General features: G+C 34.0%; 1 protein-coding gene across 1 annotated transcript in view; it reads right to left on the bottom strand.

Annotated features, from left to right (window-relative positions):
- The window catches only part of LOC148944514 (poly [ADP-ribose] polymerase 1-like), a 56,797-nt gene that overhangs the window by 21,321 nt on the left and 9,518 nt on the right, over positions 1-25,958 (bottom strand). Inside the window, exon 2 of the mRNA XM_089100311.1 lies at positions 8,587-8,731. Coding sequence (XP_088956437.1) covers positions 8,587-8,731 — 145 coding nt within the window. The remainder of the gene's footprint in view (positions 1-8,586; positions 8,732-25,958) is intronic.

The following is a 25,958-nucleotide window of genomic DNA, read 5'->3' as shown; positions in this document are numbered from 1 at the left end:
ATAGTATTTGAATTTTTAAAGGTGACATTAAGTTTAGGTTTTTAAGGATTCTTTTCAGTTTGTCACTCAATTTTGGAATGTAGGATAGAACAGTGAAAAGTTTCTTATCATCCACCAATGGGACGATATCTGTTGGGGTTTGTGGATTTGATGCATTCTTTTCTGTCTTTTTTCGTCTTTTGTCTATAATGGTTTCAAGCATTTTTATTGGGTACCTATTGCAAAATAAAATGTCCTTAATATAGTTCAATCCTGAGACTATGTGAGGCTCCTAGCATATTCTTATTACTCGGTCAACCAAAGTAATAACAACTCCTCTTTTTATGCAGGGAGAGTGGTCGGAGGAAAAATGCAAATACCTATCGTTATGCGCAGGTTTTCTATGAATAGAAAATTCAAGGCGAAGATACCTATTGAAAATTAAGACATATAGAAAAGAACTTTGTGGTTATGTTCTAGTTCTGAAGTGAACTGAAGGTTAGAGTCCAAAGTGTTTAGATGAGTTAAGAAGGAGTTAAGTGACTCCCCTCCATGCTCCCAAACAGAAATAACATCATCTACAAACCAAACCCAGAACCGGTGTTTCATAGGAAAATTTTTCAGAGCAGGGGTTTCAATGAATTGCATATAAAAAGTTGCCAAAAATGGTGAAAGACTTGAACCCATAGGTAGACCCCTGATTTGGGTGAAAAATTGATTATTGTATCGGAAATATGAGGAGGAACTATTGCAAAGACGGACGAGGCGCATAATAGTTTTTATATTCAGTGTTTTGTAGTCCATTTGATCCATATCATCTTCTAATTTCCTTTGAAGAGCTAGTTCACATTTTTTTAATGTCGCAAGACGTATCCATGGAAATGGTATCGAAACTGGCCAAAATTGTATCATTTTTTATATCAAAGTCTTAATTTTTCAACAAGATGAACTGAAATTTGTATGTATGAAGTTTGCGTTTGCATAAGGGGGCGAAAAAGTTTTGACAACCATTTCCCCAGTCTGTCAGTCAGAGAGCTATAAGAAGTCACAATTGGGCGTAGAGGAACTCCATCTTTGTGGATTTTTTGGAGCCCGTAAAATTTAGGATAAAATAATTTATACATTTGTGGAGTAATAAGTCTTTCAGTTTGCAAAATTTCTAGCTCCTTTCTTACTACACGGGTGAACTTGTCGGTGGGGTCTGAATCTATGGGCTTGTAAGTATGGGTGCTGGATAAAATATCTCTAATTTTTAATTATATGAAGTTTTATCAATGATAACAATTTTATTTCCTTTATCAGCCCTGGTGATAATGATGTGTGGGTCTTTTCTTAAATTTTTGAGAATTTGAGTTCCCTGATTTTTTTTTACCTTGAGGAGTATGGAATAAAATCGAGAATATTCTTAACCACCTCTCCTTGAAGTAAATCTGGATTTTCCACAGCACCACGTGAAGCAAATATACCCGCCTCCACATTGAAGACTAACTCTGAGAAATTTACTTTTGTTTGAAATAGGCAAAATTTAAGTCCCTTAGACAAAACATGGGTTTCTTCCGGAGTAACAACTTTAGAAGATAGGTTTTCAATGGCCGGACCAGTACAATATCTAGGAAGAAAACATCTGGAATTCTGAAATTTTTCGTATTCTAATTTTTCAAACTTTTCTGATAAACGAGCCTTAGCCATACAAAAGTCATGGCGGGAAGTATTTTGAGCTATTCTAGAAATCTGCTGGAAATCTGTCGGTAAAAGGTTTTGCTGTAGAAAATGTCGAGTTTTTGAAATTTTATACTAAGAAAAAACACGTCGTTTTTTTTGGTCTTTTAAAATGTGAATTAATGAATGAAAACCAACCCTATCACTAAATTGCCTTTCGGAGTGTGTAGCCTACCTAGGTTTAGGCGGAAACGAAGAGAATTCGGAAGAATTCTCTTTACTCTACAATGCTGTAAAAATTCTTGTTGATTAATAAGGCTGGCGTGCATTTTAGACAAATCAAAATAATTAAGTAAGCTAATCGTAAATAATTTCTGAGACCACACTGGACATTGAATCGCGAAGAAAGGAAGAAAACGAGGACAATTAACAGCCAGTGAAAAAATAGAAAAATTTATGCAAATATTTCGGTCAAGACCTCCGCTTGACCGTCCTCAGTGCAGAATAAAACTGATAAAAATATAAAAAAAAACCGTTAAAGAAAAACATAAAACTAAAACTGGAAGACCCTTTCTCAGTAACGGTGAAAGGGTAATCGAATAAAAAACACAGATCTAAATGACATTAAATGGTCAAGCGGCGGTCTTGACCGAAATATTTGCATACATTTTTCAATTTTTTCACTGTCTGTTAATTGTCCTCGTTTTCTTCCTTTTTTCGCGATATTATGTTTTATCAAGATTAGCCAGTGTGGTCTCAGAAATTATTTACTTTTGATGGGCAGCATTAAATTAAGCAAATTTATATATTTGGAATCGGCATAAAAACACAATTCTTATCAATTGTTATGAAAATTCCATTTTTGGGTTCTAGTTATTTTAGTTACTAATGAACTGAGTCGCTCCTTAATTACAGTTTAACACTATGAACTGTTTGATAAAACTTATTGGGCTAATGTCCCATTTTTTTAATTAATACTGTAGCAAACTGGAGTTACTTTTTAGTCAGTTTTCGAGGCACTATTTATGCTATTAAAGCACTGCCGTCGAGGTTGAGCATTATGCGTTTGCACAGTTAATGGAGATGAATATTTTTTTTCAACTTTATCTCAAATCATAACATTTGCAAACAAAATAAGACACAAATTGGGTAAAGAGAGGGGCTTTAGTTGCCCTCCAATCTTTACGGTCGCTTAAAAAGAGAATTAGAACAAAAAAAAAAAAAAAAAAAAAAACCAAGTGGGAAGCTCTTGGTTCCTTTACGTGCGCGTAAAGAACTGAAATACCCTTACAGGCATCTTCTTTCCTTTGATATATTTGCTTACTTTGCTATTCAGCGTAAGCAGCAAATTTATAGCAAATCCAGGGAATAATTTTTTTTAAAACGCTTTTTGGGTCTTATTACAAAAATGACATTCATCGCAAAAAAAAAGTTGTTCACACAAAGGGATTGTCGTCGTTGATTAGAAAAAATTGAATTCAGATAACCATATATTTTAAAGATTAGTACTGTTAATATTAGGGTAGCATCTTAAGAAATTTTTTACCTGCAGAAACTCACAAAAAATGTATTTAAAAAAAAATGATTGTGAAGTTAAAAGACCCTTTTTTTACATAAATTTCTGAGTGTTCAATTTTGCAGACAAGTAAGTTCAACTCATTTAAAAGTAAAAATGGTTTTTCTTATTTTTATATTATCTTTTTTAACTCAAAATACAATTGGCATCCATCTTTTCTGCTATAATTATAATATTTGAATTGAATTTACACTAAACATATTACTTTCAATGATCCTATAGTCAAATTTAAAATTTCAATAAATTTCAAACTACTGTTGAAGTCCAAACCATGTTGATTAATAAAATCTATTTACGTTGAAAATTATATTTTTTCTGCTGAAAAGTACATAAATCTTAATAATTTCAATAATTTGTTGGAGTTCAAACATTAAGTCACAATTTCAATAGAAAAACTGGATTTTTTTTTACTTGTTTGAAGTCCAGCAAAATTTTTTGCTGGAAATCAATTTTTTTATATTTATATTATTGTATATTTGTTTGTTATCAATGTTCATTTAATTTCAGCTCATTTTAGATTTCATTTATACTTCAATAGCGGAATTTTTTGTTCGTTCTTAATTTGATTTCCATATTCAATTTAGGCTAAGCTGTACTCGTTTTAAGATTTGTTTATTCATTAGAGTACCTATTGTATATTTTTTCGCTATGATTGTTTATTTAATTTTTGTTCGTTTTGAGTTTGTGTTATTGTATATTTTTATTTCTTCTCATCTTAAGTTTAATATGGCCTTTACTTTTTTTTGAAAAACTTCTTTTTCGGAATTTTTTTAAAATTGATTTCTCTTTTTGATTGCCAAGGTTTCAAGTTTTTCTAAATTTCCTGTTTCAAAATAATTTTTTAAATTAAAAATAAATTACGAAATAAAACTATTTGTCTCTTGAAACAGTCTTGGCAAGAACTAATAAAATTACAACTTAATATTTGATATAGGATGATATTAATCAAACAGTTCGTGGTAACGAACTGTAAGCAAGGAGCGACCCGGCTCAATGGTAACCGAAACTCTAAAAAACAAAACTTTGATACCAATAGATACATCAAAAGAATCAAATTTTAATGCTGATTTCAAATATATAAGTTTCATCAAGTTTAGTCCTACCCATCAAAAGTTAGCGCCTGAGAAAATTTGGCAGATTTTAGAAAAAAGGGGGAAAGACCCCCTAAAAGCTATAGAACCTTAATGAAAGTCACACCATAATATTCAGCGTATCAGAAAACCCTACTGTAGAGGTTTCAAACACCTATCTACAAAAATGTGGAACTTTGCATTTTTTGCCAGAAGAAAGATGACGGATGCGTGGCTATTTGTTTTTTTTTTTTTGTTCTTTTTTTCCCAGGGGTGGTCATATCGACCCAGTGGTCCTAAAATATTATGGGAGGGATCAGTCTAATTAAACTGAAAAGCTTTAGTGCCCTTTTTAAGTGCCCGAATAAATGGAGGAAAACAAGGCCCCCTCCCACGCTTATTGTTTTCCCAAAGTCTTCTGATCAAAATTTTGAGATAGTCATTTTGTTCAGCATGGTCGAAAATATGATAACTATGTCTTTTAGGATGACTTAATCCCCCGACGTCCCCGGGGGGAGGGTTGAAAGTTATGAACTTTACCCAAAGTTAACATATAGTATTGGTTATTGGGAAGTATACTGACGTCTTCAGGGAGGATTTTTTCTGGTAGGTGGGGGGGATCGTTCGGGGGTTATATGGGTCTTTCCATGAAGCAAGTTTTCATGGGGGAAGCGACATTGCTATGAAGGGGGCGCCGGATTTCCCAGCATTATTAAAGCAAAAGATCAGAAATTAAACAATAAAAAAAACAATTTTTTTTAACTGAAAGTAAAGAGCAATATCAAAACTTAAAGCGAACAGAAAATATTACGTATATGATTGGGTTCACCCCCTAGTCAATACCTCGCTCTTTAAGCCAGATTTTTTAGTACTGTCATAAGAGCTATTTATTCTAATTAACGGCCTTTGTGATTAAAGGGTCATTTTTAAAGAATTGGAACAAAGTTCGGACTTTAGCTTAAAGAGCAAGGTATTGACTAGGGGGCGAACCCCCTAATATACGTATTAAAAATCTATGAATATTGAAGTTCGTTACGAAGTTAATTCGTAAGTTTCGTATATTTATTACTAATAAAAACGTTCGTAAATAAAATTAAACAAGTTTCGAAAAAGTCATTTAACCAAATAAAAGTAAAAATAATATGCAAATTTTGTTTTAATTATTCATGTACGGTGAGCCAAAATCAAAACCTGCGTTAATTCAAAGACGTTCAAAAATTAAATAAAAAAACAAGTTTTTTTAACTGAAAGTAAGGAAAGACGTTAAAACTTAAAACGAACAGAAATTATTCCGTATATGAAAGGGGCTGTCCCCTCCTCAACGCCTCGCTCTTTACGCTAAAGTTTGACTTTCTCACAAATCTATTTTTTTAACAATAAAAAACTTTAGCGTAAAGAGCGAGGCGATGTGGAGGGGACAACCCCTTTCATATACGGAATAATTTCTGTTCGTTTTAAGTTTTAACGTCGTTCCTTACTTTCAGTTAAAAAACTGTTTTTTTTTATTTAATTGCTGAAATGTCAACAGCTCAAGATTTTATTTCACTGCCATTTTCATTTTATTTTCAATGTCGTAACAAGAACTAAAGAAAAAGGTTTTTTTAGCCATTTATTAGGCCAGCTCCCGTGATTTTTTGAATAAGATATCGTTGAGAATTTGTTCTTTTTTCTTTTCTTTTTTTTGGGGGGGGGGGGGGGTATGGCCATAGATGGAGGACCAGGGTTCAGTTCCCATATTTTTAGAAATAAATTATCGCAATAAGTTTTTATCTATTTTTTGGGGGAGGGGGTTGAGCCAGGCAGGGAGGAATAGGGGTCGAGCCATGCAGGGAGGACTAGGGGTCAGCTACCAGTATTTACCAACGTTAAATTTTTCCAGGTGGATCGGGCCATAGAGGGCCAGGGATCAGCTTCCAGAAGTTTGGGAACAAAATATCAAACGTTAATCAGTTTTTTGAGGGGGGGGGGCGGGCTTATCTGATCTTTGAGCTATTTTAAAAACCCTCGCATAATAACCCAAAGCCTTATATGCCCCGAGGACGTAACTTATAATACTTACCCCCAGGCTCTTCGGGGTTGTGTTGACGCCGGAGTTTTTGTTATCTGATTTTTGAATTTATTTTAAAAAAATGGCTATCTAAAACATTCGATCAGACGGATTTGGCAGAAAGACGACAGTGAAGGGGGGGGGATATTTGCCCTCCAGTCCCTTTTTGCTCTTAAAAAAGGAACTTGAACTTTCAATTTTCAATTGAATGAGCCTCCTTTGAAATTTATACGACCACCCCTTCGATAAAAACCTTATATATCCCGGGGCTTAATTTATAAGAGTTGCCCCCAAATTCTGGTGGGTTGTGTTTCTGTTATATGATCTTTGGTCTATTTTGAACAAAATGAATATCTCAAAAATTCGATCAGAAACATTTGGAGAAAACAGGGTTGGTGGGGAGGGGGGGGGCTAGTTGCTACCCGATCACTTTGACTCTTTAAAGGGATCTAGAACTTTCAATTTCTAATCATTTGAGTCCCCTCCGAAGTTTATACGACTACCTCTTCCATAAAAATCGTATATACCCCCGAGACACAAGTTACAACCCTTCCCCCGGGCTTTGGTGGATTATGTTGAACCAGAAGTTTCGTCATTTGAGGATTCGACTATTTCAAACAAAATAGCTACCTCACAATTTTGACCGGATGCGTTTTGGGAAAAGAGGGTTTGTGGGGGATATGCTCTCCGATCACTTTTGACTCTTTAAAAAGGAACTAGAACTTTCAATTTTCAATTAAATGAGCCCCCATTAAAGGTTATACGACAACCCCTTAATAAGTTTTGTTATTTCATCTTTGAACTATTTTGAACAAAAATTTCATCTCAAAATTTTAATCGGATGTATCTGGGGGAAAATGGCCTTGAGGGGAGGGGGGCTTTTTGTCCTCCAGTCACTTTTGACTCTTATAAAAGGCACTAGAACTTCTAATTTCCATTCGAATGAAACCCCTCCGAAGTTTACACGATTATCCCTTCGATAAAAGCCATCTATGCCCCAGCGAAAAATTACAACATTTGCTCCCGGGCCCTGGGGGGTTTTAAGGACCCTGGAGTTTTTGCTACCTGATCTTTGGACTATTTTTTAACAAAACGGCTGTCTCAAGTTTTTTATCAGATAAATTTGGGGAAAAGGGGCATGGGAGGTATCTAGTTACCCTCCGATCACTTTTGACTCTTAAACAAGAAACCAAAACTTTAAGTTTGCAATCGAATGAGCCCCTTCCGAAGTTTATACGACCTAAGATTCCATATGAAGTGCCTCTGAGACAAAATGAATAAATAATAATTAAACATTGGAGCTTTATGGCCTTTTTTCCTTTCTTTGCTGCCTACACAAAAAAAAATACATTAATACAGGTACTAGATAGCAGATTACACATCGTAAAGTGATAAAAAGAAGACATGGGTATGTCTTATCTACTTACAATTATGTTTTTTGCAAAAATGATATTACACTCACTTAGAAAAAAAACAAACAGAAATTGATACTTTAATGCAAAATATCTGGCAATCCTTACGACATGGTAATGTTAACTTACAAACTTCTAAAATGTATAATAAGATATTTCTAATTCAGGTTATTTCTATGTAACTGAATATTAAAATTTCTAACAAATATACCTAATTGCTGATTTTCTTAGGAATAGAATTGCCACTGAACTAAACTACGAGGGTAGTTTAGTCTTCTAGACTCAAATTTTCCAACTCTGAAAAGCTTTGGCGGTCTTTGACGAACAAAGGGAGTTTAAATGGTACCACGATGTTATGTTTATCGAATATCTGTTTGACCCTGAAATGTCGAAAGTCTTTGTTTTTGACAAACAAAGAAACAATTCCAATGATTCCACAACGTTTTAGTTGGCAAACGCATCGGTACATATTTAATATTCGGTAAAAACGCGAGAAGAACAGCATCGAAATCTCAAAGAAGCTATATGAAAGACACGTTTTCGCCTTGTGAGGTAGTGCTCACTCCGTGACAAATAATTTAAACTTTAGTTTTTTGGGGTTCAAGGGGCAAACAAAGGTACTTAGGTAAGGTTAAGTATTTATATATGCTATACTTTACCCCCACTCCACCCCCTAATGGGCAAACATAGGCCTATAGCCCAAATTTTTTTCTAAACTATAATATTTTTATCATACTTTGTTTTATTTCATTAGCGTTAATCAAGCTTCATTTCTCGAGTGTTTACCGGATACTAAATAAGTACCAACGTATCTAATTACTGAATTCTAAGTGAAAGAATTACCACTGATTCTGTCTTCGATGGCAGTTTGGTGTTCTGGTCTCAGATTTTCAAACCCAGATATGTCGAATGTTCCTTTTGGTCTTTGACGAACGAAGAAGCAGTCCAAATGGTACCACGATGTTATTTTTCGATCCAGTTTGGAACTCTTGAAAAAAAGTAAATTCATTGACACAAGACACAAGAAAGGTAGTATTGATCTATTAAGGAAGAAAGGAAGGTACTGGTGCATTATACCCAAAGTATAAACACATACTGACCTGACAAAGTACTGACAAAACTCTCCAAAAGTGACCCCGCGTACCTCAGCGCCTCTAGAGGAAAAATGTTGTACTACTTAATCGCTCCGAGCCAATAAATTAAATTTAAGGCTGGACCATATGAAGATAGAAAATTAGTTATGCAGAAGAGATTTTACTGTGCAAAAATGGGGCGGTTATCTTTGGATAAATACAAACGGGTTTAGAAGGCGGTCCTTAACTTGACTGCAAAATTTTAATAGCAGGGTTTCAAGCTCTCACCTGATTTTAAAAGACAAAATTGCAAAAAGGTAAAAAGTGGACAGATATGTTGAGTTTTGTTCCCCTCTCAGTATTAGCCTTTAGTCAAATTGAGAAAAAACTGGGAATGTAAAAAAGAAGAAGGATCAATTAAAGAACAACGTAAGGACGTTTGATAAAACGTTAACAGGAAAGAATACACTTATTTAGCAAGGGCACCGGCAGAAAATCTTCCAGGGGGGCAGACGCCAAAATACCAGTGGTGGTTGGGGGACAGGGAATATATTTCAGGATATCTATTTTTGTAGGAATAAGTTTATTTTTAAATACTTTTAGTAAAAAACTCTCAAATGAAAAGAGCAATTAAATTCCATACAAAATGAAACAAAATACCGCAAATTTTAAAGAAAAGTTCCTTGCAAAGGATCGCTTTATTTAATCAATAATATAATATGTAATTATTATGCATACAATTATAAAAGAAAATCTGATTCAAACCAAAATTACAGAAAGATTTATTGCTTCCATACATTATAACAGATGTAGACTTGTCTTTATGCAATTTCCTACTCCTTAGAATAGTTTACAGAAAGAGTAGAGATACTCAAAAATCATCCTGCCAGATACTCAAAAATGTACCTCATTCATAACAGGACAATTCTCCACCTCGAACTTAAATCCCTTTTATATTCAGACATTTAAAAACATACAGAAAAGCGAAAGAAAAAACTAAATTTAAACTTATTATCCAGCTGTCAAATTGATCCTCTTTCTTATTAGCCTGTTCAACTAAATAAGATGAACAGGTTTAAACAATTTTTGTCACAGGAGAATCTTATCAAATAGTTTGTGATAAAAAAAAAAACGGGAAGTTAAAAGTGACTTGGGCCAATATCCACCAAAACTAAAAATAGAATTTCCTTGAAAATTGCTTGGCCGAGAGTATTTGCTTTTTGTACTGATTCTAAATGAATAAATTATTTCAGTTTATTTTTAACCGCCCACTGCTATAAATCTTAGGAAATTTGCTTAGCTATTAAAAAAAATGGGAACACCCCCAGAGACGTTAGTGATCTTATTGAAAATCCCTTTATAAAAAAACATTTCAGAGAACTCTTCGATAGAGGTTTCAAGCTCTAATCTTCAAAATGTGGAGTTTCGCTTTTTTTTTCAGAAGAAACATCGTCGATGGATGTTTTTTTGTTTTGTTTTTCACAAGGGTGATCGTTTCAAAGCGAATGTCCAAGATAATTGGAAGGGAGCTCATTCAAACGTAAATTGAAAGCTATTTTTTAAATGACCATACACGTTGGGCCAGGGGAAAGTCTAGCTTTCTGCCATTTTATGGTACCAAATTACCACTGTACCCCAAGAATGGCAAATTTGCAATAAATGCTTAATTGTGATAAACCAATGGATTTAAAAGTATTAGTAAATCTATTTCAGGCCTACTGATTGCAAAAAAAGTAGTTCCAATCAGTGACTGTACTATATTCAGTCAGGTTGATTCACTTTATTTGTAATGAAATTACGCTACGTTTGGTGATCTGTAATTGCATATCAGCTGCAATGAGGGGGGGGTGAGTCAGTCTTTAGTTGGGGATAGGGTAGATTCTTAAGAAAGTAGATATTAATGGACACATTGCTTACTCTTCATGAGGCTTCAGATAAATGTTAAAAGAGGTAGAGAGGAGTCGGAATTAATTAAAATGTTTCTCTATACAGCTAAAATATTAAATTCCCATATCTACCAGCCCAGAGGGGGAAAAGCAAGGCAGGCCATCATCAGCCTCGCCAGTAAATTTCTTAGGGTTGGCAAATACTGCTAGGAACTTGGTTTCCAGCAATTTCAAGTTGTAATATTTTTCTTTTTTCTATTTATATGAAGTACTTCATTGTATTTAAATAAATGAATGCAATGTATTTATCGATAAGAAATTCTATTGCAGAGCTTGTGATGGCTTCAATTATGTAAAAGATCAAAAGTCTGTCTCATCCTTAACTCCTTACTCTTTATTGTGAAGTTTGGCTTTTGTCCAAATTTTTAAAGAAAATTTGCAATTGAAAAAAAAAGATTTTTCAAAGCCCTGAAAAACTTTCGTTTAATGAGCAGGGTGTTGAAAAGGGGGCAGTCCCCCTTACATACAAAGTAATTTCAATTTGTTTTAACTTTTAAACTTGCTCCTTACTTTAGTTTAAAAACCTTTTCTATTTGTTTAATTATATTTCATGAGATTGTAAAGAATTATGAATACAATACTTTTGGTAACGCAGAAAAAAGATCAATATTTCAATGATCTCTGCTTGGATTTTGATGTTAATCAAATAGTTCATGATAATTGACGGTAATTAAGGAGAGATTATAACATATATGAGGGGATTTGCCCCCTCCTCAACACCTCGCTCTTTAAATTGTGTCCAAATTCTTTTCATTTTGAACAAAATGCCTAATTTTCATCAAATGTCTTTGGAAGAAGGGTAGCGAAAAAAAGGCTTGGGAGGGAAACGGGATGGCATCAATCCCTTTGACTCTTATAAAAAGCACTAAAACTTCCAATTTTCAGCTGAATGAGCACCTTCCAAAGTCTCTACGACAAATCCTTCAATGCCGAAAAAGATTAATAAATTGAAACCCTATTGCTCTCTACTTATATTAAGTTTCAAAAATTCTTATTGAAAACCGTCAACAATTTCAACATTTCAACACAAAATTTAAAGAGAGCTAATTAAATGGTAATAAAAGGATTTATTCTGGTACGCAAAAATTGAACACAGTGAGTGGAGAGAAACGACACACCCTATAGAAATAAAAATACATAAATCATTAGGTCGTAACAGAACATACTGCGCAAAACTCATCTTATACCTCTTTCCCTACATAGCATAATCAAGTAGAAAAAAATGTTAGTAACTTAAAAGAAAAAAATACTTTATTAGTATTAATTATTCGGTATGGCATGAAAAAAAGATAGAAATAGTGCAATTCATCGTTTCTTCTAATTTAAACACTTTACCAGGAAAATTCTTATTATACTTCGAAAATTTATATATATATTGACTTTTTAGAGTTGCTTCCAATTTAGCTGTGTCCAAAATAATGTGAAAATAGGGGTACGCAAGGATTCTACAGTTGAAAGTATCCCAACAGGGTTAGCTTTGGGAAAACATATGAGTAAATATAAGTGTTCAGCAAAAAACATGCTTTATGAATGATGATGAATTAAAAGAATCGTTCCTCCCCAAGGGCACAAGTTCTTTCCCATTCTTGGCCTTCTTCAAATCTGCCTCCCATGAAATGTTAGTGTCTCCTGAGGTAAAATTCTGTTAATGTCCTCAAGTGAGATCTAGCTATTATGTTTATCCTCTTTTCATACTGAGGATCAGGATAAAAACTAAAATGTCAAAGTTGGCTGTGAAGTTCGCTTAATTATTAGGCTTTTAGGTTGAAACTTTCAGGGCATGATGAGGGGGATGTTCAACTGATATAAAGGCAATACTTACATACAACTACTTTTTTAAAAAAATGTTTGAGACGAAAATTTTTTGTTATGTTTATCAGCAAAAATCACATAAAGGTTCTCGGTATTAGTTAGAAAAACATTGGATTCAGAGGGTAAAATATGTTGAGAACTGGTATTTTTAAGAATAGGATAGCAGCTTCAAAAATTTTATAGTTAAGGAAAATCACGAAACAAATGTATTACGAAACAAAATCGCCTATAAAAGTATTATGCAAATATAATATTTATTGAAAAATTTTTGTGTAAGCACTTTCTAGACGTGTAAATTAAACTTTTTTCAACTCATATCAACCCAAATTTTATACTCTCTTTTTTACTCAAAAAGACAATTAGCTTCTTTTTTTCTGTTGTAATTTTAACCTTTGATTCGGATTACTATAAAACATACTAATTTAAATGTTACCTTAATCAAATTCAGTATGATATTCTAAAAAATTTGATCTACCATACAAATCCAAATAAAATGGATTAATAAAGCCTTTTTTCGTTGTGAATTACATTTTTTCTGCTGAAAAATGCATAAATCTTTGTAATTTCTAAAATTTGATGGACCCAAAACACAAATAAAAATTTCAACAAAAAAATTGACCGGTTTAAATTCCAGCAAAAAATTAGTTGGAAATCAAATTTTTTTTTTAGAGTGTACTACCACTCCTATACTGTCGCTACTCCTACTAAAACTCCTACTGCTACTGATTAGGCTATTTCGGTATTATGGTGGTATAAAGGTATTACGGTGAAAGTTTCAGGGAATATTGAGAAAAAAGATTGAACTAAATTAAAACACACTATTTGCGTGCAAGCTGTCAAAGGAGCCTGTCAGTAATATCACAAGACCGATGTCGTGTATTTAATTGAAAATTTATGGGATATGTTGAGGGGGAGGTTAGACTTACTCAAGAGCACTATGTACATGCTGCAACTGCTTCTTCTGCTGGTACTACTAGTGCTGTTGCTATACTACTGTTATTACTATTACGAATACCAACTCTTCTACTACTACTGTCAACGTCTCCTGATCTTGTACACGACCTCCTTGTACCCTCTCCCCCATTCAGGAGCCCTGTATATGTGTGAAAGATAGATCCCTAAACTGTATATGCCTACGATATTCCCTTTTAATAGTTATACTAATCATTAGAAAAAGTGTACTGAACTGCAGCGTAAAGCATTGCTTAAAAAAAAACCTACAAAGAGGTGAAATAAATTACTGGAAAGGCCAGACAGAGTATATATCTTCAGATGCATCCCTTCTCCCTCCAAAAGGGAAAAAATTCTGTCCAAGACAACTACTCTCTCCCTATTATCCCAATGATAACGTAAAAGTCCAACTATAGAATCGATATATTGATTTCAAAAAGCTTCGAAATTCTGCAAAATAAAAATGAACATGACAAATACTAAAAAAGAAGAAAGGATAAGGAACTCGGTTTTGTAAAGGACAACATCTTGTAACAATAATCTTAAAAAAACAACAACAAAAAATATGCAAAACAGCTGCTTCCTCACTTATGTTGAAACCTAAGTTAAACGAATTATAATGGTCAAACAGTAAGAATTTTGGAGGTACGGCTATTAAATTTTTTTATATGATGGTACGCGATTCTATCATACGATAGTAAATATTAATTCAAGCTGATAGTAAAAATGCTTTATATAATAGTAGATATTGATTCAAGCTGAATTCATTGAACAAAACATCATTTATCTATACGAAACTAAGTTAATTGCTTCAAAGGAATGGTTCCCGAATGTCCATGCTTCCTGTAACTCTACCATCAACTATTTCTGGCAGAAGTGCTTCAAAGAAGAATCTTTCTAGCTTTGGTAGCATGTATAACACAAAATATGCAATTTCGATGTCTGAGCACTCAAGTTGCATCTGAATCTGGTAATAATAATTGTGGTTTCTCTTTAGTCTCATTTCACTGCTGTCAATGATTTCAATACAACTGGACTTTTGTGATTCCAACCATTCAGTGATACACAGCTCTTTGGCTGTTATGGGACATTTAACCTTTATTAAGGCTTTTTCACCAGATGGGAACAGTACTATACCGTTAGGAATAGCAGCCAAAAATGTAAAACTTTTGTGGATATATAAGCCAGCAGGACTAATTTTGCAGTCAAACTTTATTTCAAAATACGACTTTGCCTTCGGTTCATGGATATGACCGTATTCCATTGCTTTAATTCTGTATTGTTTAGGATGCAGAAATTGTTTCACTGCTGGAGCTACTGTCTTAACCACAGTAGACAGAATATACCAGTAAGCTTATCGCAGATCATTTCTGGTCTTCGTGAACAAAAAGCTCCTCCCACTTCTTTCTGCCTTAGCTTGTTTAGCCTGTTTCTGCATTAGCTTTATTTCCGTTTGTTTCAATGCACTTTGATGGAAACAGTCAGAAACTGTCTAGCATGTCTAACATGTTTCTATCTGCAAAAACGTTCTCCGGAGCACTCGCACCCCTGTCCGGGTTTTTATAATGGGTGAGATAGAGAATGATCATACTGGATAAAATATGAACTGTGGTCTTAACACGCCGCTTACAAATCAGCCCTGCTACTGACGAAGTAATTCTATTTTTTTCTGCAGCTGCCAACTATTGTCGATACAGAGTCCCTGAAGGCGTGTGGCTAATTCAATCTGGAAAATCTCTGACTCTGAACACTGTACGCGCCGCAAAACAGCCACTTTTGCATTTTCGAAAGATCTGCGTCAAGATCTGGAGCAATTGCGTTGGGACCATAGTTTTTATATCCTCGGCTAACAATCTTTCCTGAAATACTGCCAAATAGGAGCTTTTTGGCTTTACATTTTTTTTTCTTTAAGCTAGCCATAATTCTGTCACGTGTAAGTTTTTTCAATTGACGACTTGGGGTTGCTCCTATGCCTTTAATAAAAATTTCTTGGCGACCTAAATGCCCCATTGAATACCGTATTCCTGCAGCAATAACACGGGTGTTATAACGTCCCTTTTTCCTTACCCTTATATTTTTTCCGCCTATAAACCTAGCAACAAGGGGCATAAAATACTCCGCCAAATTACTTGTGCTTTTTCCGATTAGTAACCGAGCTCGTCTAATGAGGGTGTCAAACACTTCATATATATGGATAATGCAACTATAACACACGTATCGACTATTCCGTTGGAGTCAATCTTTCCACCAGCCTCCAATGCCATTCGGTGCTCTATTTTACCGTTTTCTAGCAAATAATCGTGAAGGATTTTCTCTAAGGACTCCCCGATAATGCTTTCGCACTTGGTAAATGTTTTTTGTGATGGGCAATTAATTCCAATTGTAGAAAAAAGTTCTTGAATCTGGGCATGAGTCATGCTGGCGTTTATAGCAGCAACTACAACTTGTTTGTTGATGTTTCTAGACCCTGTTTCTTTTTGTTGCCTCTTTTTGTCCATACCTCTAATTGACCAGTCGATTTTTTTCCGTTTCAGGCAGAGCGGTCGGTTATTTGACAGTTTTGTTTTTTCCTCTTGTGTGTTATGTTACTGATGCTAGCTTTTGTATCCTTTTGTAATTTCACTGGAATATCAGTGTGAAGCGTAGCTTCTTCTTGGCAAGATTCACATTTGAAGATAAAGCGGGAGCGCAAACCAACAGTGTACTCTCTGTCGAACATCATGTTTGAAATAAGATTGAAGTCTTGACACCTAGAATAAAAAAACAAATCACCAGTACAAGCTCCTGTAAATTAGAAGTGCCCAAGCCTTCTACAGCTGATAATCATCCCAACCAAGTAAGCTATGGGAAAAGTTAGTGTAAATATTTGCATTCAACGGAAAACACGTTTTACGAATGATTATGATTTAGAATCATCATTTCCCTCCACGAGCAGCTATCATTCCCCCATTTCTGTTGTTATTGGAGTCTCTGCCTCCCATGATACATTACCCTGTCCTGCGGTAAATTTCCGTACCCGTATTTGAGTGGTTCCTAGCTATTTTGTTCACCCATTTTTATGCTAAGGGCGAGGAAGATCCCCCGGAAAAAAATCAAGGAAAATACCCCCCTCCCGCTGCTGGTGGGTTCGCAATTACTTTCGACTTATAAAAAAAGACTAGAAATCTCAATATATGATCAAATGAGCATCTTCCAAAGTTTCTACAACCATGAGGCGGAGGTGGGGATGATGAAGGGGCAGTCCCCTTCCTATAAGGAAGAAATTCTGCTCATTTTGGGGTTTGATATTACTCTTTACTTTCATAATAACAGCGTATCCGGAGGTATCCCCAGAAATCAAGAGAGATTAAATACCAGTTTCACATTTTTGATGTGAAAGTTTTTTTTGGAGGGGGGTGGGGGAGCCCCCCCCCCGCCCCAAAACAAACAAACAAAGGTCCTGAATACGGCCCAAGGGGTTATACATCAAAATCTACCCCCGTCCTCCCCTTGTCTCGTTCTTAGAACTAATTTTGTATTTGTCTGAAGGCTCAATGAGATTTGGGATCTTTTGGCATCGGAAAACATCCTTTGAGGCATGTCCCTCCATCCCTAACTAGCCAAAATATTTTTAAGGTCCAGTTTCAAATTTCAACACAAATTTCAACGTCTTAGGTAAATTCTCTGGTGTTTTACAATTCCTCAAGCTATTTTAAGGTCATACAATATCATCTCCCCCTACTTTCAATAAATAAAAAAATTATTTAACCTATATTTAATACACTTTCAAGCTTGTTTTGACTAGTGACCTAATGAAAAATAGAAAGAATTGTAAGTTCCATGGCTATTCCTACGTAATATTTCAATTCTGACAAAAAAGATATTTTTTGTTTTAATTTCCCGTCTCTGTTCATTTTTAGCTATGTCTGTTGAAAAGGCTATCATTTGAATGAAATTAAAAGGAGAGAAATCTGTCAGAAAAAATGGTATACGAATTATTGGTGGTTCCGACCCTCCAGCGCTCCTTGTCACTTTTATCTAGAAAAGTTTACTAGAAAATCCATCAAAATGTATCTATAAACCTACTTTACGAATCTTCGACCAGTCATACAATATTTCTTTTCAACTCCCCGTAAAAAAAAAAAAAAAAAAAAAAAAAAAAAAAAAAAAAAAAAAAAACTGCAATATAACATATGTGGCAAAACTACGTGACGGAATTGTGACCAAAGATGTTTATAAGATTTTATTTGTACTTATAAGCAAGAACATATCCAGTATTTCTGTTTGGAGGTGGGAGGTAACAAAAACTTTAAAAAATATACCAAAAAAATTTTTTGCGCATTTTTGCTAGAATTTTTGGAGGGGCGGGGGATTCAAACCCGGTATATACCCCTTCCCTGGATACAGCCTTGCTTATATAAGACTCGTTTCTGTTGTTACGACTGCAAGAAGTGTAAGGCCTTAATAGTAGAAAAAAAAATGTGTCAAAACGACACTACAAAACTAATTAAGCAACACCTATGAAATACTACCATCGCTTTCTTCACTTCTTGCTACGACATTTACTTTTTATTTACCAGATTAAATAGGCCTACACATAAAAATTTTCTTTGACCTCTCTACATTTACATTTACAATTAAACAAAATAGAAATAAAACACTTTTTGAATTTATTTTCGTTTCATTTTATTGTACTTTTTTTTATACAAGGGATATGAATTGAAGAAATTAAATTCGCTGCTCTCATTTTAAAACTATCTGCTGAACTTTACGACAAAAAGTCGACGACCTGAACTGTTTCTCATAATAAGAATGAAAATTATGGCCTATAAACCTAGTTTTGTAGCTTCAACCCCCCCCCCCAACCACAGACACGCATTAATTTTACTTCCCCGTCAAAATATTATGTTAAGCTATGCATATTCCGGTAAAATATTATATAAAACAATAAATTAAAATATATAAGGCAAAAGAAAAAAAAAACTATGTGGAATAAATCGTTAATATCACTAAGCAGAAGGTCATAAATCAAGGTCTGTTTTTTTTTTTAGTTTACACAACAAAATAAAATGAATGATAGTTGCATGCATAGAAAAAGTGTTATTTGTTAGGAGGCTGCAATCCCCTACCCCTCTTCTTGCGACAAATAATATTTTACTTCCTATCTTTATCCCGTATTATCAAAAGAAATTTCTACTAGGACTAAATGGGATAGATATTAAAGAGTTATAAGTTTTGAAGCTTCAATAACCTCCCCTCCCCCGTCATTTTTTCAATTTTCTTGTCAAAAGATTATAGAGTCTTATGCATCTCCCGGTAAAATACTATGTAAAATTATGCGCTAGAACATATAAAGCAAAAGTAAAAAAAAAACTACATTCCATAAATCGTTATTAAGTACCTCATTTGCCCGTACGATAGTGGGCCCATCCCTGGATCTGCCAGTGACTAAATAGAAGGTCACAGATCAAAGTCTCTTTTTTAAGATTTACGCTACAGAATAGAATGAATTATAATTGTATGCCTAGAAATTGCGCTATTTGTTAGGGGGTTACAATCCCCTGCCTTTCTGCTTGCGACAAAAAATTTGTATCTTCCTTGATTTATCCTACATTTTTAAACATTTTTTCTACTAGGGACAAAGTGCGATAAAAATTGAAGGGTCATAATCCACATGCTTTTTCATAAGGCACATTCAGTGTGTTTTAGTTTGAAAGTCTCTAGGTGAATAGAATTAAAAAAGAAAGAAAACCATTAAATAAACTTAAACACAAAATGTGTATTTGCCCTCTCCTCCGTTGCCCGTGTTGGTTTGTTTATCAGTTTGAATCTATTAATTCATCCGAACAACTTCCTTAGAGAAGTATGAGAATTCGGATCTAAGCCCCTAAAAGCACACAAACCTATAATAAGTCTAAGGTCTTTGAAAGGTTCATACTACAAAATGAATCAAGTGGTACTTACATATGTTTGATTACTAATTCTTCGTAGCTCTTTAGAAAATATGGCACATTAACCATCCCGCGGGAATTTTTTAAAATATGCTAATCTAAATTGCGACCAGCAATTATAACTTTCAGTCTTGGGATTTCTGCTGCAGGCTGTTCTTGAAGAGATGTTTCGTTCAAGTCGAGTAAATGTTTTGGAAGTCGTGGTCTTCTAAGCTTTTTGTATTTTTGCTTTAGTTTTTCCCTGTGTTTTTCTGTACAGTAACCAAGCCAATGCCTCTTTTATTACGCTTCTTTACCATCTTTCACAAAGCACTTTTGTGAACTAACAAGGTCAAGTTCTTTAATTGCCTTTCTCATCCTTCAAAAACTTTGATCGCAGCCTAATTTGACGAAGCATTACTATTTGCATAATATGCTGAAACATCCACCTTTGATGTCAGTCGATACAAGTTGAAACCCTGAACGTTTATCACCTGAAAACCGGTAATTATGCCCGCCTATTGAAACTAAATATGCAACAGTTCAGGAGTTACTAATAAAAACTGATGGTAACAACATTTAAATAAACTGATGAAAATGTCTTTTTTGAACTAATTAGGAAAAAAACTTAAAAGTCAAGTTGTTCCTTTCAAAATCTTCTACAAGTCCGTGTTAAATTTATTAAACTTGTATTTACCGTTTCCTCATACAAGTTGAAATGGAATTTGCACGAAAAAGTCTAATTTAGAAAGCCAAGTAAAAAATATTAAAAAAATAGCAAACTCAGATTATATTGCTAGATCAGGGGAACAGATAGAAACCAAAATCGATGCCGTAATGCGTCTGTTGTCGCCATACAAGCTAAAAATATCTAACATGGAAGAAATAGCCGGGATTGTTTCTATTCCGTTCCTTCTTAATACAGCTTTTATGGAACAAGTATAATCACCTACGGAACTTGGGATTTACTCGCCAGGTTCGCATAGGTATGGAACGTCTCCGGAGACGCGGACAAAGGGTAATTTTTTTTTGTGTGGAGAGGATAGGTTTTGTCAGTACTTGTTGTATGTGTTTATACTTTGATTATACCTAACACAGCGCTATAGACTGTTCAAGGAATGCAGACATGGAGACCCGTAAAACGGGTATTTGCTATTTAAATTGATCGCAAAGCGTGGTTTCTCATTGAATTTACAATATTTAAACTGTTGTGTTTAGGGGCTTAGGTGGAGGGGAAAGGTACCTAGGTTAGGTTAGATTAGGTTACGTATTTGATATATGTAATGCTTTACCCCCACCCAACTAATGTGCAAATATTTATCCCAAATTTGTTTGTAAACTATTATATATTCATCATATTTTGTTTTATTTCATTAGCATTAACCAAACTTGACTTTTTTCGTGTGTTAGGTATAATGCAGTACCGAAAGGAACAACAATTCTCACACTCAGGTAAGTGCTTATTAAAGTGGAAATGAAAATACAAATTTTATGTCACAAGTGGGGGAGGGGTTGAGTTCATTGTGGATTTTGTCTTCTTTTAAGAGGATTTGTTGCTTCTATAGGCTATTTACTTCGATAAATCTAGCTTTTTAATTCAATTTTAGCTTTTTTGACTCCTCTATGGATATATTATTTCTCCTCCATAAATGAAAGCCCACCCACTACTCCTTCCTCCATTTTAATTCTAATGTTTACTTTTCCTTGATTGGAAACAGGGCATAATGGGGAAATTTTTTGAATATGTATGCTTAGGTGATGAGAGGGATCTAATTACGTTACACATCTATTATTTTCTTTCCTCGAAACTAGATTATGTAGTTCTAAGATAAATTTTATAGCCCACTGAATTAGAAAATCCAATCACAATTGTTCTACCAGACTCTGGTTTTCTATCTAAAATGAATGCCTCAGTCAGTTGAAGCTACAGATTATTGCTTATGATAATAGCTCGTCTTGTAAGAACTGTGCATAAAATTCAGGGCCAAATGTACCATAGCGGGCATTATGATTTTGTATACTGAACGATCCTATAGACATCATTTTGACATTTATAAATCAATCAAACATTTTCACATGGTTGCATTTTGGCCCTTTTCATATCAAAATTTCCAAAATTGCCAATTTAATGCAATACGATCTCTTGTGTTCCCTAAGAAGGCTCTAGATCTTCCAATTTCTATTTAATCAGTCCTAATTCATTTTAATAGATCAATTGCTCAATACCGTGCCCTTGGATAGAAAAGAAAGGGACAACAAACACAGAAATCAACTCGCTTGAACTACTGTCTTTGTCGGGAAAAAATACACAACTTCGTATTTTTGAGGATAGGAGTTTGAAACCAATGCTTCTACTGTCCCCAAACTTTTTGGTGGTTCCCAAAATTTCCCTGAAAGAAAATTGGGTTCTCTAAAATCTACCCAAAAATTAACTTCTGTAAACACAAGACTGTTAACAGAAAACATCAATCGATAATTTTTGTGAATGCTTATTTTTGAGAAAACTTTTAAAATCTCCTGCTTTTTTAGGGAAAATTAAGGAAAATCTCGTCTAATTTTGGAATAAAAGAGGCCCTGCTTCAAATATCAGATCTTGAGAAAGCCATTGGCCTTGTTAGTAGAGGTCTAAGTACCATTTTGCTTGCAGCTATAGGAATCTCCATGTTATTTGCTTGCAGCTATAGGACCATGTTATTTGGAGAACACGTTTCCGAGAAATTGTTTCAAGGCAAAGTCTATTAATGTCTTTGATGTATTTCCAAGGAGAATTGTTTCCGGGCGAATGTTTATTAATGTCTTTGGAGTTCTTCCTGGAGAATTGTTTCCGGGCGAATGTTTTGATCTTAGAGATGAAGAGATTAACGCGGGAAAGGGTTTCCTGGTAATTTGAAATGTGACAGCGCAGGGATGCCAAAAACAAAAGGAACACGCTGAAATTACGTTTAGGGGTTATTTGGGCGAAACCGTTTTAGACATTTTAGGGAATTATTTCGGCAAAACAGTTAGAGACATTTTAAAAGATGATTTTAGAAGATGTTTTAGAAGAGGATTTGAGGGTGAAACTCTGTGGTCGTTATAATACACAAGTACCATTTGAACAGTGTCGTGAGGTCCTCTACCCCAACCCCAAAGGGCTCAGATCCCTCTACCCCAACCCCGAAGGAAGCCCCCGGCCTTCCAAAGGGCCCCCGGAGCCCCAAAGGCCCCTGTGCCGCCCATTTTTTAATATTTTTTAATTTGTGCATTCTGGGACACAAAAGGGTCCCCCCCCCCAACTTTTGACTCCCCCTCAAAGCATTAGTGTTTCGTCATGGTTTACCATGTCACAGTTACATTCTCTTGATTTTTCAAAGTTCATTTTGAATTTCTTTCGTTGAAATGCAAGAGTAGGACTATTTCAGTAGTGTTTTGTCATGGTTTACCTTGTTACAGTTACATTCTCTTGATTTTCAAAGTTCATTATGAATTTCTTTCATAATGCAAGTTGGATTATTTCAGTAGTGTTTTGTCATGGCTTACCATGTCACAGTTACATTCTCTTGATTTTTCAAATTTCATTTTGGATTTCTTTCATTGTAATACAAGAGTAGGAATATTTCAGTAGTGTTTTGTCATGGTTTACCTTGTCACAGTTACATTCTCTTGATTTTCAAAGTTCATTATGGATTTCTTTCATTGAAATACAAGAGTTGGAATATTTCAGTAGTGTTTTGTTGTAGTTTACCTTGTCGCAGTTACATTTTCTTGATTTTTCAAAGTTCATTTTGGATTTCTTTCGTTGAAATGCAAGAGATTGATTATTTCAGTAGTGTTTTGTCATGGTTTACCTTGTCGCAGTTACATTCTCTCGATTTTGCAAACTTCTTTTGAATATCTTTCATTGAAATGCAAGAGTTAGAATATTTCAGAAGTTTTTTGTGAATCTTAACCGTTTCACAGTTACATTTTCTTGATTTTTCAAATTTCATTTTCGAATGTTTTCGTTGAAACGTAAGTGTTGGATTATTTCAGTAGTGTTTCGTCGTGTTTTACCTTGTCACAGCTACATTCTCGTGATTTTTCAAAGTTCATTTTGAATTTCTTTCGTTGAAATGCAAGAGTTGGATTATTTCAATAGTGTTTTGTAGTATTTTATAGTGTTATAGTTACAATCTGTTGATTTTTCAATCTTCCTTCTCATTTTTTTTATTGAGATGCATGAATTTTATTATTTCAATAGTGTTTTACCTTGGTTTATCATGTCAAAGCTACATTCTCTGGATTTGTCCAACTTCATTTTGGATTTCTTTCGTTGAAATGCAAGAGTTGGAATAATTCAGTAGTGTTTTGTCGGGGTTTACCCTGTCACACTTTCATTCTCTTGATTTTTCAAATTTCATTTTGGATTTCTTTTGTTGTAATGCAAGAGTAGGAATAATTCAGTAGTGTTTTGTCATGGTTTACCTTGTCACAGTTACATTCTCTTGATTTTCCAAGTTCATTATGGATTTTTTCATTGAAATACAAGAGTTAGAATATTTCAGTAGTATTTTGTTGTAGTTTACCTTGTCGCAGTTACATTTTCTTGATTTTTCAAAGTTCATTTTGGCTTTCTTTCGTTGAAATGCAAGAGATGGATTATTTCAGTAGTGTTTTGTCATGGTTTACCTTGTCGCAGTTACATTCTCTCGATTTTTCAAAGTTCTTTTGAATTTCTTTCATTGAAATGCAAGAGTTGGATTATTTCAGTAGTGTTTTGACATGATTTACCATTTCACAGTTACATTCTCTTGATTTTTCAAAGTTCATTTTCGAATTTTTTTCGTTGTAATGTAAGAGTTGGATTATTTCAGTAATGTTTCGTCATGGTTTACCTTGTCACAGTTACATTCTCGTGATTTTTCAAAGTTCATTTTGAATTTTTTTCGTTGAAATGCAAGAGTTGGAATATTTCGGTTGTGTTTTGTTGTGGTTTATCGTGTCACAGTTACATTCTCTTGATTTTTCAAAGTTCATTTTGATTTTTTTCATTGAAACGCAAGAGTTGGATTATTTCAATAGTTTTTTGTCGTGGTTTACCTTGTCGCTGCTACATTCTCTTGATTTTTTAAAGTTCATTTTTAATTTCTTTCGTTGAAAAACAAGAGTTGGAATATTTAACTAGTGTTTTGTTGTGGTTTACCATGATACAGTTACATTCTCTCGATTTTTCAAAGTTCTTTTGAATTTCTTTCATTGAAATGCAAGAGTTGGGGTTATTTGAGTAGTGTTTTGTCATGATTTCCCATTTCACTGTTACATTCTCTTGATTTTTCAAAGTTCATTTTGAATTTCTATCGTTGAAATGCAAGAGCTGGAAAATTTCACTAGTGTTTTGTTGCGGTTTACCTTGGCAAAGTTACATTTTATTGATTTTTCAAGGTTAATTTTGAATTTCCTCCTTTGAAATGCAAGGGTTGTAATATTTCAGTAGTGTTTTGTCATGATTTACCTTGTCACAGTTAAATTCTCTTGATTTTTCAAAGTTCATTTTGGATTTTTACATTCTCTTGATTTTTTAAAAGTTCTTTTTGAATTTCTTTCGTGAAATGCAAGAGTTGGATATTTCTGTAGTGTATTGTCGTGGTTTACCATGTCACAGTTACATTCTCCTGATTTTTCAAAGATCATTTTGGATTTTTTTTTACTTGAAATGCAAGAGTTGGAATATTTCAGTAGTGTTTTGTCATGGTTTACCTTGTTACAGTTGAATTCTCTTGATTTTTCAAAGTTCATTCTGAATTTTTACATTCTCTTGATTTTTCAAAGTTCATTTTGAATTTCTTTCGTGAAATGCAAGAGTTGGAGTACTTCAATAGTGTTTTATCGTGGTTTACCTTGTCACAGTTACATTCTCTTGATTTTTCAAAGATCATTTTGGATTTCTTTCCTTGAAATACAAGAGTTGGAATATTTCAGTAGTGTTTTGTCGTGGTTTACCTTGTCATAGTTACATTCTCTTGGTTTTTCAAAGTTCATTTTGGATTTCCTTCCTTGAAATGCATGAGTTGGAATATTTCAGTAGTGTTTTGTCGTGGTTTACCTTGTCACAGTTACATTTTCTTGATTGTTCAAAGTTCATTTTTGGATTTCTTTCATTGAAATGCAAGAGTTGGAATATTTCAGTAGTGTTTTGTTATGGTTTATCTTGTCACAATTACACTCTCTTGATTTTTCAAAGTTTATTTTGGATTTCTTTCATTGAAATGCAAGAGTTGGAATATTTCAGTAGTGTTTTTTTTTGGTTTACTTTTTCACAGTTACATCCTCTTGATTTTTCAAAGTTCATGTTGGATTTTGAAATTATCTTAATTTTTAAAAGTTCATTTTGGCTTTCTTTCGTTGAAATGCAAGAGTTGGATTATTTAAGTAGTGTATTGTCAGGGTTTACCTTATCGCATTTACAGTCTATTGAATTTACAAAGTTTTTTTGATTATTGGTCATTGATAAGCAAGAGGTAGCAAATTTCAGGAATGTATAAACAAGGTTCCCCACGTCGATTCTA

Source organism: Artemia sp. Qi Xiang Cuo, chromosome 14 (genome assembly GCF_049724085.1).
Source record: "Artemia sp. Qi Xiang Cuo chromosome 14, ASM4972408v1, whole genome shotgun sequence".
Classification (NCBI taxonomy): domain Eukaryota; kingdom Metazoa; phylum Arthropoda; class Branchiopoda; order Anostraca; family Artemiidae; genus Artemia; species Artemia sp. Qi Xiang Cuo.
The sequence above is the reverse complement of the archived record's forward strand: the minus strand, read 5'-3'. Positions and strand labels throughout refer to the sequence as shown.